Below are 12,469 nucleotides of genomic sequence, written 5' to 3'. Positions count from 1 at the left end.
TGCAATAGCGCTATTCTAGGAGAAGTAGATGAGGATAGGTTTCTTGCATTTTACCTTGTGTTTGGCATTAGCATGGAAGATGCAAGAAGCCATGGTGTAGCTGGAATTGCTTCAGGAAACTTATACCTCATTTGCAATATTCCAGATAGCAACTTTTTGAGAGTGGTGTGTGTGTGTACATGCTAAAATGTAATTTTGAGACTTCAGAGGCTTTAAAGTAAAGTAGTGCTAGGTATCTTTGTTTTTCAGCAGGGGTGCATGGATGAAGGTCAGATGCGCTTGCCTGAGTATAGAATACAAATTTAGGGATTAATGGTACACTTTAAAACACAGTAATAGCCTTCCATGCAAAGATTGACTGAAACATCTTAGTAGATTTTGTGCAATGACATTTCCTCAAATTATTTTACATGGCTCAGCTTCAAAGTGTTTCTCAGAGGAACTGCTGCAAGGGTAGTTTTGCCCCCAGTATAAGACTTGCTGGCATACAGAGCTGCTGTGGAATGAATGGGGGGAAAATTACCACTTAAGTGTTTAAAATGGGGTCAGAGAGATGGATTATTCTGCAGTGATGGAAACTCATCTTCAAGGCCTCTAGTGGCTTGCATTCTCAGGGGATGGATGGTCTGCTCTGTTTCCTTGCTAGGATAAAGGCGGTTATTCATTTGTCCATTATCATATTCATTATCATATTAACTGATAGGACACTAGCTAATGAGTGATTTAAGACAGAGGCGGTAATTTTTGCATGTCCTTGCTGATCACATGGGTTAAGATACAGAGTGAGATGTCCTGGTTTGCTTTCCCTAATTGATGTTTCATTTGGAGCCAAACAGGGCATTGCAAATGCATGCTTTGCTGGGGCGAGGCCTGCACCATCACTTAGGCTCCTGAGGATGCCACTTCTGCCCTGTTCAGTGAGGGAAAGTGCACACAGAACCCCAATGAAATCCAAGGACGCCTTGCACAGTGCTGTAGTAGCATCACAGAATTGCAGAATGACAACATGGTTTGGGTTGGAAAAGACCTTAATGATCATCTAGCACCAACTCCCCTGCCATGGGCCTCCCACCAGACCACGTTGCGCATAGCCCCATCCAACCTGGCCTTGAACACTTCTAGGGATGGGGTATCCACAACTTCAACAATCTTGTGCTCGGTGTGTGTGTCTTTTGATACTGACTTTGCATCAAATTTTCCCACTCCTTTCCCCCTGCTGTTCTGCTTTCAACCACAGACTTTGCTGAAGGAAACATTCACCACAAGGCTCTGCTGATCTCGGTGACTGTCTGCAGCATACTTCTGGTGCTTATCATCATATTCTGCTACTTCAGGTAAATAATCAATACTTTACCAGCTAGTTAGCATTCTTCCCAACTTTTACCTTTTTAGAGACTCAAGAATTTGGAAACTTTTAAATGGACCTTAGGAAAAAATGAAAGCTGTTCACATTTGTCACAGGCATATCTGTGTGATATATTTCATATATAATCCTTCACTCAACAGCCTTAAAAGCCTTTCAGGTTGAAGCACAACCTTTACTGAAGGTGAGAAAGCCATAGGACAAAGTTTGTACAGGACAAACAAAACTAACGCTTCTCAGTATATTTATGTGTTGAGGAACTGGTCATAAAAAGACGGGGTACAGGAATGTAAGTATGTCTAGAATGTTACCATAATCTACACACATTATGTTTAAATAATTCCTTGGATTTTTTAAATACTCATGGATCCCATGACCCATATCTGCTTTTGCTTCTAAAAGCCCCACTGCAGGCAATATGATAAAATCGGGTATTTACTTGGTCTATTTGTTAAATTTATTTAAGTTTCTGAAAGAAAAGCACCTGGTTGCTTTGCAAACATGTAGTTGATTGTAGTCTCCAAGTTTTAGACTTAGAATTTTGATGATGAAAACAGTTTGCTAGAAATAAAACTGGAAATATCACTCAGTGGGTCTAGCATATTCTTCAGGGAAGCTGAGGAAGCCAAGTGCCTACAAATGAAGCAAATGTGGAGAATAATGTGCATTACTCACTGTCCCCGTGTTCCTTGTATTCAAAGCTAATTTCAGTGTCATACAAAATGGCAGGTACAAACGGCAAGAGGCGAGGCCTCGCTACAGCATTGGGCTGGAGCAGGATGAGACCTACATTCCCCCTGGAGAATCCCTGAAGGACTTGATTGAGCAGTCTCAGAGCTCAGGCAGTGGCTCCGGGCTCCCTCTCCTGGTAAGGAAGCAATATTATTTGAATGTCAGTCTACAAGGCAAAAAGTAGAAGACAAAATGTTGCACAAGAAATGGTACTTATGTCTGAAAGGAGGCAATGTGTCATTGGTTATTTTTTTTTATTATTATTATTTTATTTATTTTCTCCCAGAATTGATGATGATTTAATCTTTAGAATGAAGATTTTTTTTTCTATGTAGACTAAGACAAAAAGTTTTTGTTTTATTTTTGTTCCCCTAAATTCAGCTCAATTCTTAACTTAGATACCATAGGGAAAATAGAGACCAATAAAGCCCAGAAAATTTATCAGGATTTATCCCAGTGCAACGGACAGCGTCTGGCCTGCAGTCTTATTTTCTCGCTTTTTATGTGCAACACACAATAGCATTTCCAACACTGACATGTAGGCTTTATGTGAAAGGAACTGCAATTCATCAAACGTGGAACCTTTTTATGTGCAGACTTCACTTTGCATTCAGAAGTCAAGAGCGAATTATTTTTCCTTGTACTGAGGTAATCTCAAAGGTTAAAGGCATGGGGATGGAGTGTACTTTATCATTATTTCTGAACTGACTCCAAGATGACTGAACCCCCTGAGCTCACATGCTGAAAAGGCAGTGGTTTTACATTCTGTAGCAAAACAGTTCTGTTCAACACTTTGTCTTCTTGAGGGCCATCGTTGCTTTTTAGCACTTAAAAAAAAAAATAATAAATTATATTTAATTTTCATTTTTTCATGAATTATATGTATCCTCTCCCCCCACACACCCCTTTCTACCAAACTTGTTAGTTTGTAGTAAACCTATTCTGCTGATGTTGTCCAGTTTCCAAGTACTATTTATCTGTGTTTTGTTTGTTTGTTTGTTTCCCCTCGGATCTTATTTTTTACACCTGAAAGAGAAAATAAATGGGAAGCTTTGTAATTCCTTGAAATGAGGAAACAGGCTGAGTGGCTGGCTAAATGTTCAGTTTGCTCTAGCAGGAGTAAGAACTTAGAGCCTCATTTTAGAAACGTGCTAATTTCTTTTGAAATCCAATTTTGTGACAATTAACATAGCTGTCGAAGAAAAAAGCCAAGCTGACAAGTGGACATTGTGACTGGTTCTGAGCATGGAAAAGGCATGGTCTTTTTACTCCTTTGAGAGAAACTCCATTATTTACATTTAGGCTTTAAGAAAGCTCTGTCATACCCCATACCTACATCCCTTCAGCAGCTGTGGAAAGGATGGATCATGCTTATGATGGAGAACCATTTGTAATGAGAGCGTCCAACTTATTTAACTGTGAGGGGCTCTTAATATTTTTATTTCGCTTTTTGCATGCCTTCCACATCAAGATCTTGGTCTGTGCTTGGTGCTCCTGAGATGGTTGAAGATGGGACCTGTGGTCTCACTAGTGTCCCTAGCTCTCTCCCTGCCTATGAAGGTGTATACATTTTCTCCAGACTTTCCCTTTAAATAGTGATTTTCTGTGGAAGAGAAGAAAAACGAGAGCTATAACGAAACTTGCACATGGTAATAAATGTTTGCTGCATTTCCCAGACAGCTACAACCACTACAGGCTCACTGGAAATGCACGGATTAATACCTCTGGGCCCATGCCTTGAAATAAGTGGATAGAAAGTGCCTGGCAATAATGCTCCAGACTTTATTGTGAAAGAATTTGTTTTTGACTGCTTTATTTCATATTCAAAGAATGAAACACCCAAATTTATTATTTCAGAAAAGCAAGCTGCAAATTTATTACAAAATGTTAGGTTATGACAAACAGTAATGTCTTCCTTCTGTGCAGAGCATTTATTCCAATGAGTGTAGATATTACACCAAAACCAAGCATTAACCAAGATTTTATCAATACTTTGACATTCAGGAAGCATTCTTTTTCCTGGGCTGTTTGTACCTCTGACAGAAAAGTTTGCTGCAGGTCAAATACTGCCAATCAAATTTTAAACAGGGTGGCAAAACATTAAATTTTAAATAAAAAGCTTTGAGCCAACAGGCTGGGGTGCACAATCAAGTCTGTGTGAGCAAGCAGAACCCTACTGCCCAACACAACAAGATGTTTATGCATAACTAATGCTCCAGTAAATCCACATGTAAAATCAAGGAAGGAAATTAGATGCTGGGAAAGTAAAGGAGAGAGAATTTTTTCAGTGGTGTGTATGAAGAGATTGCAGATTTACAGAGTTCGGTCCCACCTTTTCATGTATGATTTTTTTTTTTTTTTTTTTATAATTCCTCTTCCAATGAATTTTTCTTTTCAGTAGACCGCATCCCAGTCTTAGGAATAAACTTCTCTGTTCACAATATTGAAGTTACAGAAGATTCACTTGTCTAAATTTTCATCTGCATTAGATGGAGACATTTACCTGAAGATCAGAAAAATGGAGTGCAGAAAGTAAAATAGTTGGTACTTGGGTTGATTCCAGTCAAGGAGAGAAAACATAGGGACATGTAATTTTACCTGACCTGTCATGAAACTCCAGCAACAAAATAAAATTTAGAAATAAATTATAAAACAAAAACACAACACTAAATAATTTGCATGAACACATCATTCAGCATACTCGTAGAATCAGTTCATCCAACAATTTTGGTTAACCAATTTGTTCTAAAAATCATAATCAGATTCACGAAAGGGCTAAATTCCTTAAAATAATGTAAATAGGTCACAGTAAATCGTTTGACCAGTTCTAGCAAGAGAAAACCAGGTTAAGGCCTTCACATAGTATTCTGCCACCTGAAAACCCATAACAGAAATGTGTTTTTCATTTTCTTAATGTAATTTAATGAGAAACTTTTCATCATTAAGTATTGTAATTTCATGTACTTTATGATGCCATTACATATATTTGCACAAATTAAGTTATTTGATATAACTGCATTATTGTTCAGGATACATTTTTAACATGGGCAGAATAGAAAGCGACAATGCTAAAATAACATTACACAATGCTAAAGCAAAATTCCAGTGTAATATAACTATTGTTCAATCACTATATGAGAATATAAAAGAGAATAAATCAACTTAAAAAATTCAGGCTGATCTCTGCTCTTGGCTTTCAATGAGGTTAATCAAAAATAATGGCACTGCAGCCACCATTTTGGAAAACTAATAATAGGTAGCAGGGCTGAAAAAATGGGATCGTGTTTAAATTGAAACAGAAGAAAGATGGAACTTTTGAAATAGCTTTGCATAAATGCCATTGCATATTTTTCTTCTTTAAATTGTCTAATATGAAAGCCAGTAATTTATTTACAAAACAAATGGTAATAGACCTTACCTAATAGCTTCTGAATTTGGCTTTGGACGTGCATTCATACTGCAGGGTGATTGTGGCTGTCCTGCTCTGCACTACCAAACTGATAGTCTCACTGGTCCTCCCAGGGATAATGAAGGAAGTAAATTATTTTTAAATCAGGATTTGATCGTTCTTGTCATCCAGGGTTGGAAAAATATTCAGGGTTACATTAAATGAATGTGATTTCATAGGGATTCAGACAGTGCAGACTTGCTGCAATAAGCCACTCAAGAGTTGTGTATGGCTGATTTTACCAATAACATGGGCCAGATGAAAAACCCTAGTGAAAAGAAAAAAAAAAAAAAGAAAGGAAAAGGAAAAGAAAAAGAAACATTATTTTCTTTCAACGTTCTGTAAAATCCTATCACTCCAAAAAATTTTAGATGTGGGGGGAAACATCTTAATGTCCTGTTATACTAGGGTGAGGCTGAGTCAACCGTGAGCAACAGTGGTTTGTGTTGCAGCATCTACCTTAGATTTTCTTCTGTGAACTTTTAGAAATATGTGCTCTTCAGAAATGCTGCAATCCTATTTTAGTCTCTGTTTGTCCAAGGTTTTTTGTAGTCTTAAATGTTCTCTAAGTGTAGATTCAGCCCACCTGCTACACGTAGTCTGCGTTGTTATGAAAGGTACCTCTGCAATGCTGCTGAATTTTGCTAGAGCTGCACAAATTCTTTGATTTTAGTGTCAGTTCATAGTACAGCCACAAGAAAAAAAATGATACAAACACTAGAAAGTGCTTATTTAAAGCTGCACTTCCCTATCTTTGGGAACATCAATTCTTGTTTTCTATTCCTATAAAATTATTATATTTATTAAAATGAATGTAGGCACGTGGATCGTAACTGTGTAAGCAATGGCTGTGGTTCCTAACACCAAATTAGAATTTTGAAATTATTAGGCATGGGGTTTTCAAGGAAGGTGATAGGAAGATGCTCACAGTAGTTTTGGTGCTACTCTGGTCTTTGGTGCTGATGGGAGTTTTGGAACTGCTCTGGGCTCTTCTTGAGTCCCAGTCTTGAGTCTTAAAGGTGTTGACTACATAAGGCTTTGGAATTGGGATGGGACAGGAATGACCACAGTAGTGCTGTACATTGGAGCAAAATGAGGAGCATCTGTATGGCAAAGCTTTTGCTGAAATGCATTTTTCAGTGGCTGCATACTCCCAGTCCCATCAGGCTTGCTGTGCAGAGAGGATACAAAGAAGGACGGAGATAAATGCAAAAAATATCTGCAGAGTGAATTCTCACTGTGTGTCTTGGCATTTTACAGGTTCAAAGAACCATAGCAAAACAGATTCAGATGGTGAAACAGATTGGAAAAGGTCGCTATGGGGAAGTCTGGATGGGAAAGTGGCGTGGCGAAAAGGTAGCTGTCAAAGTGTTTTTTACCACGGAGGAGGCCAGCTGGTTCAGAGAAACAGAAATCTACCAAACTGTCCTGATGAGGCATGAAAATATTCTTGGTGAGTGAAATATTAAAGATCACTATTAGATAGTGACAGCTTTCTTAAGTTTAATAACTTTGTGTTTGTTGTTGTCTTACGCGCTTTCTTATGTGCTTTGTTACCTGCTGTGCTCTGCAGTTAGTCTCCCTGCACTTTTGGAAAGGAAAATGTTTGAAAGATTCCTATGCAGATAAAAAAAAAAATAATGGGGATGGGGGATATTGCTCCAAAAATCACACATCTGGCTCTGCCATCAGTATTTGACTATATAGGCTTTCTGAAAATATATTAAAGGCTAAAGGTGAGGCGTAGTTACATGTAAGTAACATAAAAGAAGTTAAATGCATTGTTAAAATAAATGTGTTGAATTGGCTGAGAGTTCTGGCTCCTGGGTAGTCAAAAATCACCTTGAGAAGTATTAATTTGAAATTCTTTATTTTTTCTTTATTTTTTTTCAGGATTCATTGCTGCAGACATTAAAGGCACAGGCTCTTGGACCCAACTGTACCTCATCACTGATTATCATGAGAATGGCTCCCTTTATGATTATCTAAAATCTACCACCTTGGACACAAAAGCCATGCTAAAACTGGCTTATTCCTCCGTTAGTGGCTTGTGCCACCTACATACGGAGATCTTCAGTACGCAAGGCAAACCAGCTATTGCCCACCGTGACCTAAAAAGTAAGAATATCTTGGTGAAAAAGAACGGAACCTGCTGTATAGCAGATTTGGGCTTGGCTGTTAAATTTATTAGGTGAGTAGAGATAGCAGGGTGATGGAAAGTTGGTTAATCAGCCTCACGCTGGTGGTGGTGGTCTGTGTGTGAGTGTGCACGTTTGAGCAAGCACCCACAGCATGCATACATTGCCTTCACACTGTGCTCACCTATACATAAGATGAGGCTACCTATGTAGATGTTGCATAAACACATAATGCAGATGTAGAAATAGTCACTTTCAAATTATTAAGCACATTGGTTGCATCTGTGCACATGGTTAGATTTCATCACTGACTGCTCAATATCAACCTGAATATTACTACTACCCCGTGCTAAAAGGATGTGGCACAAACAGGTTGAATTGACATCAATAAACTTGTCACTGAAGCTTTCAGCTTGTCTGGTCTCTAAATAATTCACTCACAACTTATAGAGAATAATACTAATCATTTGCACATGTTACTAATTGGGATTTATTGAAAAGCTCCCCATTTGGGCTGTGTTTTGTTTCATTTCCGACAAATCAAATTGCTGAAGTACAGATTTGATTTTTGAAATGGCTTTTAAATTTGATTTTAAAAAAATGGTTATGTGTCTAAATAACTTAGAAGGACCATACAAGTAGGACTTACTCACTCCTGGGATTCATAAAGAAGTCATTGTGATCTGACAGCTGGTTGCTCTGTTCAGGAGCTTGAGCTCTCGGCACTGGTCCTGGTGGAGATGTCCGTTACAAATTCTCTGATTTTCCTGAGCACAGAAATGTGGCTATAGGCTGAAGGTTTCCATTTCAGAGGTCAGCTTTGAAACTGTGGGTCCCCTTAAGTATATGTGTATAAAAAAAGCTGTACAAATCTTGAACTGAAATTATTCAGAGTGTAGAGTTTTACGTGCTCTTCTCACTAGTGACTTATCTACCAAGTTTCTTGAGACCTTTCATTTATGAAGCTGACCTTTCTTTAGGAGATGAGAAAGGAACAATTTTACTTTGGGGAGCAGGGGCCTAGAAAACAACAAGTTGGAAATACACTATTTGCCATAAAAGTTTCAGGGCAGAAATTCACCCTTTGCAGGCATACTTTGCCTAAGAAATGCAGAGTAGCACCCTGTTTAGGTATGAACTGAAAAGTAGGAATGACCAAGTGTCTCTGTAAAAAGGTGAAATATATATTTCTCATTATCTGAATGGAATTTACTTTGCATAGCATGTTTTCATACAGAATTCTTCATAGAATCATAGAATCATAGAATATCCTGAGTTGGAAGGGACCCTTAAGGATCATCAAGTCCAACTCTTGACACCGCACAGGTCTACCCAAAAGTTCAGACCATGTGACTAAGTGCACAGTCCAATCTCTTCTTAAATTCAGACAGGCTCGGTGCAGTGACCATTTCCCTGGGGAGCCTGTTCCAGTGTGCAACCACCCTCTCTGTGAAGAACCCCCTCCTGACGTCCAGCCTAAATTTCCCCTGCCTCAGCTTAACCCCGTTCCCGCGGGTCCTGTCACTGGTGTTAATGGAGAAAAGGTCTCCTGCCTCTCGACACCCCCTTATGAGGAAGTTGTAGACTGTGTTGAGGTCTCCCCTCAGCCTCCTCTTCTCCAGGCTGAACAGGCCCAGTGACCTCAGCCGTTCTTCGTACGCCTTCCCCTTCAGGCCTTTCACCATTTTCGTTGCCCTCCTCTGGACACTCTCCAACAGTTTCACGTCCTTTTTATACTGTGGTGCCCAGAACTGCACACAGTACTCGAGGTGAGGCCGCACCAGCGCAGAGTAGAGCGGGACAATCACCTCCCTTGACCTACTAGCGATGCCGTGCTTGATGCACCCCAGGACACGGTTGGCCCTCCTGGCTGCCAGGGCACACTGCTGGCTCATATTCAACTTGCTGTCTACCACGACCCCCAGATCCCTCTCTTCTAGGCTGCTCTCCAGCGTCTCATCGCCCAGTCTGTACATGCAGCCAGGGTTTCCCCGTCCCAGGTGCAGAACCCGGCACTTGCTCTTATTGAACTTCATGCAGTTGGTGATCGCCCAGCTCTCCAACCTATCCAGATCCCTCTGCAAGGCCTTTCCGCCCTCATTCGAGTCCACAACTCCTCCAAGTTTGGTGTCATCAGCAAACTTGCTCAAAATACCTTATATTCCTACATCCAGATCGTTTATAAAAATATTGAAAAGTACCGGCCCTAAAATGGAGCCTTGAGGGACCCCACTGGTGACCGCCCGCCAGCCTGATGCAGCCCCATTTACCATAACCCTTTGGACCCTGCCCGTTAGCCAATTGCTCACCCATCATATGATGTTTTTATTTAGCTGTATGGTGGACATTTTGTCCAGTAGGATCCTATGGGAAACCGTGTCAAAAGCCTTGCTGAAGTCCAAAAAAATCACATCATCTGGTTTCCCTTGGTCCACCATACGGGTGGACCAAGCTTCCTTAAAGAGTGTTTCACAGGCAATGATCAGAAACAGAAAAAAAAAATAGGTGAAAGGGATGTGATATACTCAAAATAATAAATAAATTTAGTAAAGTTCTTTGCATTTATCATTTTATTCAAAATATTGCAAGGCAGTGCAGGTCAGTAGATTTATGTAAAGTTTTTTGAGGTATACACAAATGCCAACAGCGCATGTATGATTTAATGTAGCTGACTGGATGTACCTCACACTTGGCTTTTTTATCATTTTCATACTTGTAGGTGAAGAAAATTATGGCAGTCGTGATTATTCTCTTGAGATTTTGTGGTATTCATCACATGTAAAAGATTTCAGTTTTGAAGTTAGGGAAAGGGAAATACACCTTTCTAAACAAACCACAATGTATGCCGTATATTGAACTTTTTAAAACATTACAATTGGTACAGCTGAATCTGAGGTAATAATAAAAAAATATCCAATAACACATTAAGTGTATGGTTACTATCTAACATAGTAATGCATGTCAGATATGCGTTTACTCCTCTGGTCAGTGTGTGAGATGTCACACCTTTGGTTATTTTTTTTACACAATCCCATCTGTGCGTTTGTACTTCTTGATGTGTAAAGGCTGGGAAAGATCAAACATAATGCACACATGAAACATAGTTAGCCTCATCTTCCTTGCAAATCTGATTTGCTGTAGCTAAATGATACTGCCTGGGCTATTTAGTGTCCTCCATTAATTGCTAAGACCGAAGCATTACGTGGTGGAGTATGTTAAGAAAATAGCATTTAATGAAGATTTGATTGTTATCACCAGCATTAGAGTTCAGTCTAATGCTAATGAAATCTCACAAATGTTACAGCATCCCTGTTGAGTTTTATCTCCATCGTGGTTCTGCATTTGGATGCTTAATACCGCCTCAGGCAAGGCAGCCTTTTAGGAAGGGTCGAGTTCACACTAGGAGGCTTTCTTTGTAAGAATTGTTCCATTAAGATTATACACTACTTTTGACCTTGTTTGAGAGTGAATGTGGTTTGAATTTACTACTTCTCCCATCTAAATTGCTTTCTTTTCAAGCCACGTCATTGCATGTTTGATGCCTTTTTTTTTTTTCTTCTTTTTATTTTAGTGATACAAACGAGGTAGACATACCTCCAAACACCCGCGTAGGAACAAAACGCTATATGCCTCCTGAGGTGCTGGATGAAAGCTTGAATAGAAATCACTTTCAGTCGTACATCATGGCTGATATGTACAGTTTTGGACTCATCCTGTGGGAGATAGCCAGGAGATGTGTGTCAGGAGGTAAACAGCAAAAATACCTTTTTAATAGCTGGGAGGCCACTTTTCACTGTGTCACTGAAACCCACAATTTGTTCATAAGCCCAAATCTTTCATTACATCCTTTTCTCTGGGTCATTATTTTTGCTGTAATAAACACACGTGGATAATCCATGCAGGTAACTCGTAATTTCTCTTTTCTCATTGAAACTTACTTTAAAGCGTCAGTCAGTGCTATTTCAACAGCAAAGATGTATGCTGGATTTTAATGGCTTGTTTGAAGGCAGCAGATGCCTGCACTGCAGAAGGAATTTGGAACTTTTTTTTCTTTTTTTTTTGTTTTGTTCTGAAGGCAGCAAATTTTTGCTGGACTGCAGGCATTCAGCTATTTTAGCAGAAAAACAAAAAACAAAAACAAAATTTCTTCTTTTTGTTAGTGTTAAATATAAGAAGACAAACAAGTTGGGGGTATGCAGTGACACTGTTTAAATAAATAATTATTTACAAAAACAAGTAGAAAGAAGCAGGTACCAGTCATGTGTCTTATTTCTTTCTGGTACCAGGCATTCAAGCATGGGGAGAGCAATGATAAAGCAATGCAGCCAGCTGCAGGGCTGGGGCAAAGATCCCTTCATATCTGCATAGGCTGTGTGAGCTTTCTGCACATATCGCTCAGTGCAGCACAAAAATGATGGCTGTTATTACCTCTATTTTGCCACTGAGGAAAGTTAAATGCAGAGAAATGACTTGGCAGCAGTTACACACCAGATTGGTGGCAAGTACAGAGAAGAGCATGTCTCTCGGGTTTGTGCTACCTTCACCAGGCTTTATTGATTTTTAAAGCCTGCAGTATTGTGCTGAATGCTTGCTCTGGGCTTACCCTAGAGGAGCTGAATTTCACTGGTGAGCAAAGTGATCCCTGTGTTTACACATTGGTAAAGTATATTGCAGTGATGTTGTGTAAATTCTGTAATGCCATCATCATCATTACTGTGCAGAAAGAACGCCTTGCCATTTTCTGAAAAGGCAGAGAGTTAATATATACCAGGCCCACCAATATGAGGG

General features: G+C 39.4%; 1 protein-coding gene across 3 annotated transcripts in view; it reads left to right on the top strand.

Moving 5' to 3' along the window:
* BMPR1B (bone morphogenetic protein receptor type 1B) overlaps positions 1 to 12,469 on the top strand; it is a 252,010-nt gene that overhangs the window by 234,507 nt on the left and 5,034 nt on the right. For all 3 annotated transcript variants that reach the window (XM_082759776.1, XM_082759775.1, XM_082759777.1), the window contains 5 exons: positions 1,238 to 1,334; positions 2,093 to 2,231; positions 6,804 to 6,996; positions 7,437 to 7,734; positions 11,253 to 11,428. In XM_082759776.1, coding sequence (XP_082615902.1) covers positions 1,238 to 1,334; positions 2,093 to 2,231; positions 6,804 to 6,996; positions 7,437 to 7,734; positions 11,253 to 11,428 — 903 coding nt within the window. The remainder of the gene's footprint in view (positions 1 to 1,237; positions 1,335 to 2,092; positions 2,232 to 6,803; positions 6,997 to 7,436; positions 7,735 to 11,252; positions 11,429 to 12,469) is intronic.

Source organism: Aythya marila (assembly GCF_965140915.1).
Source record: "Aythya marila genome assembly, chromosome: 4".
NCBI classification, from domain to species: domain Eukaryota; kingdom Metazoa; phylum Chordata; class Aves; order Anseriformes; family Anatidae; genus Aythya; species Aythya marila.
The sequence above is the reverse complement of the archived record's forward strand: the minus strand, read 5'-3'. Positions and strand labels throughout refer to the sequence as shown.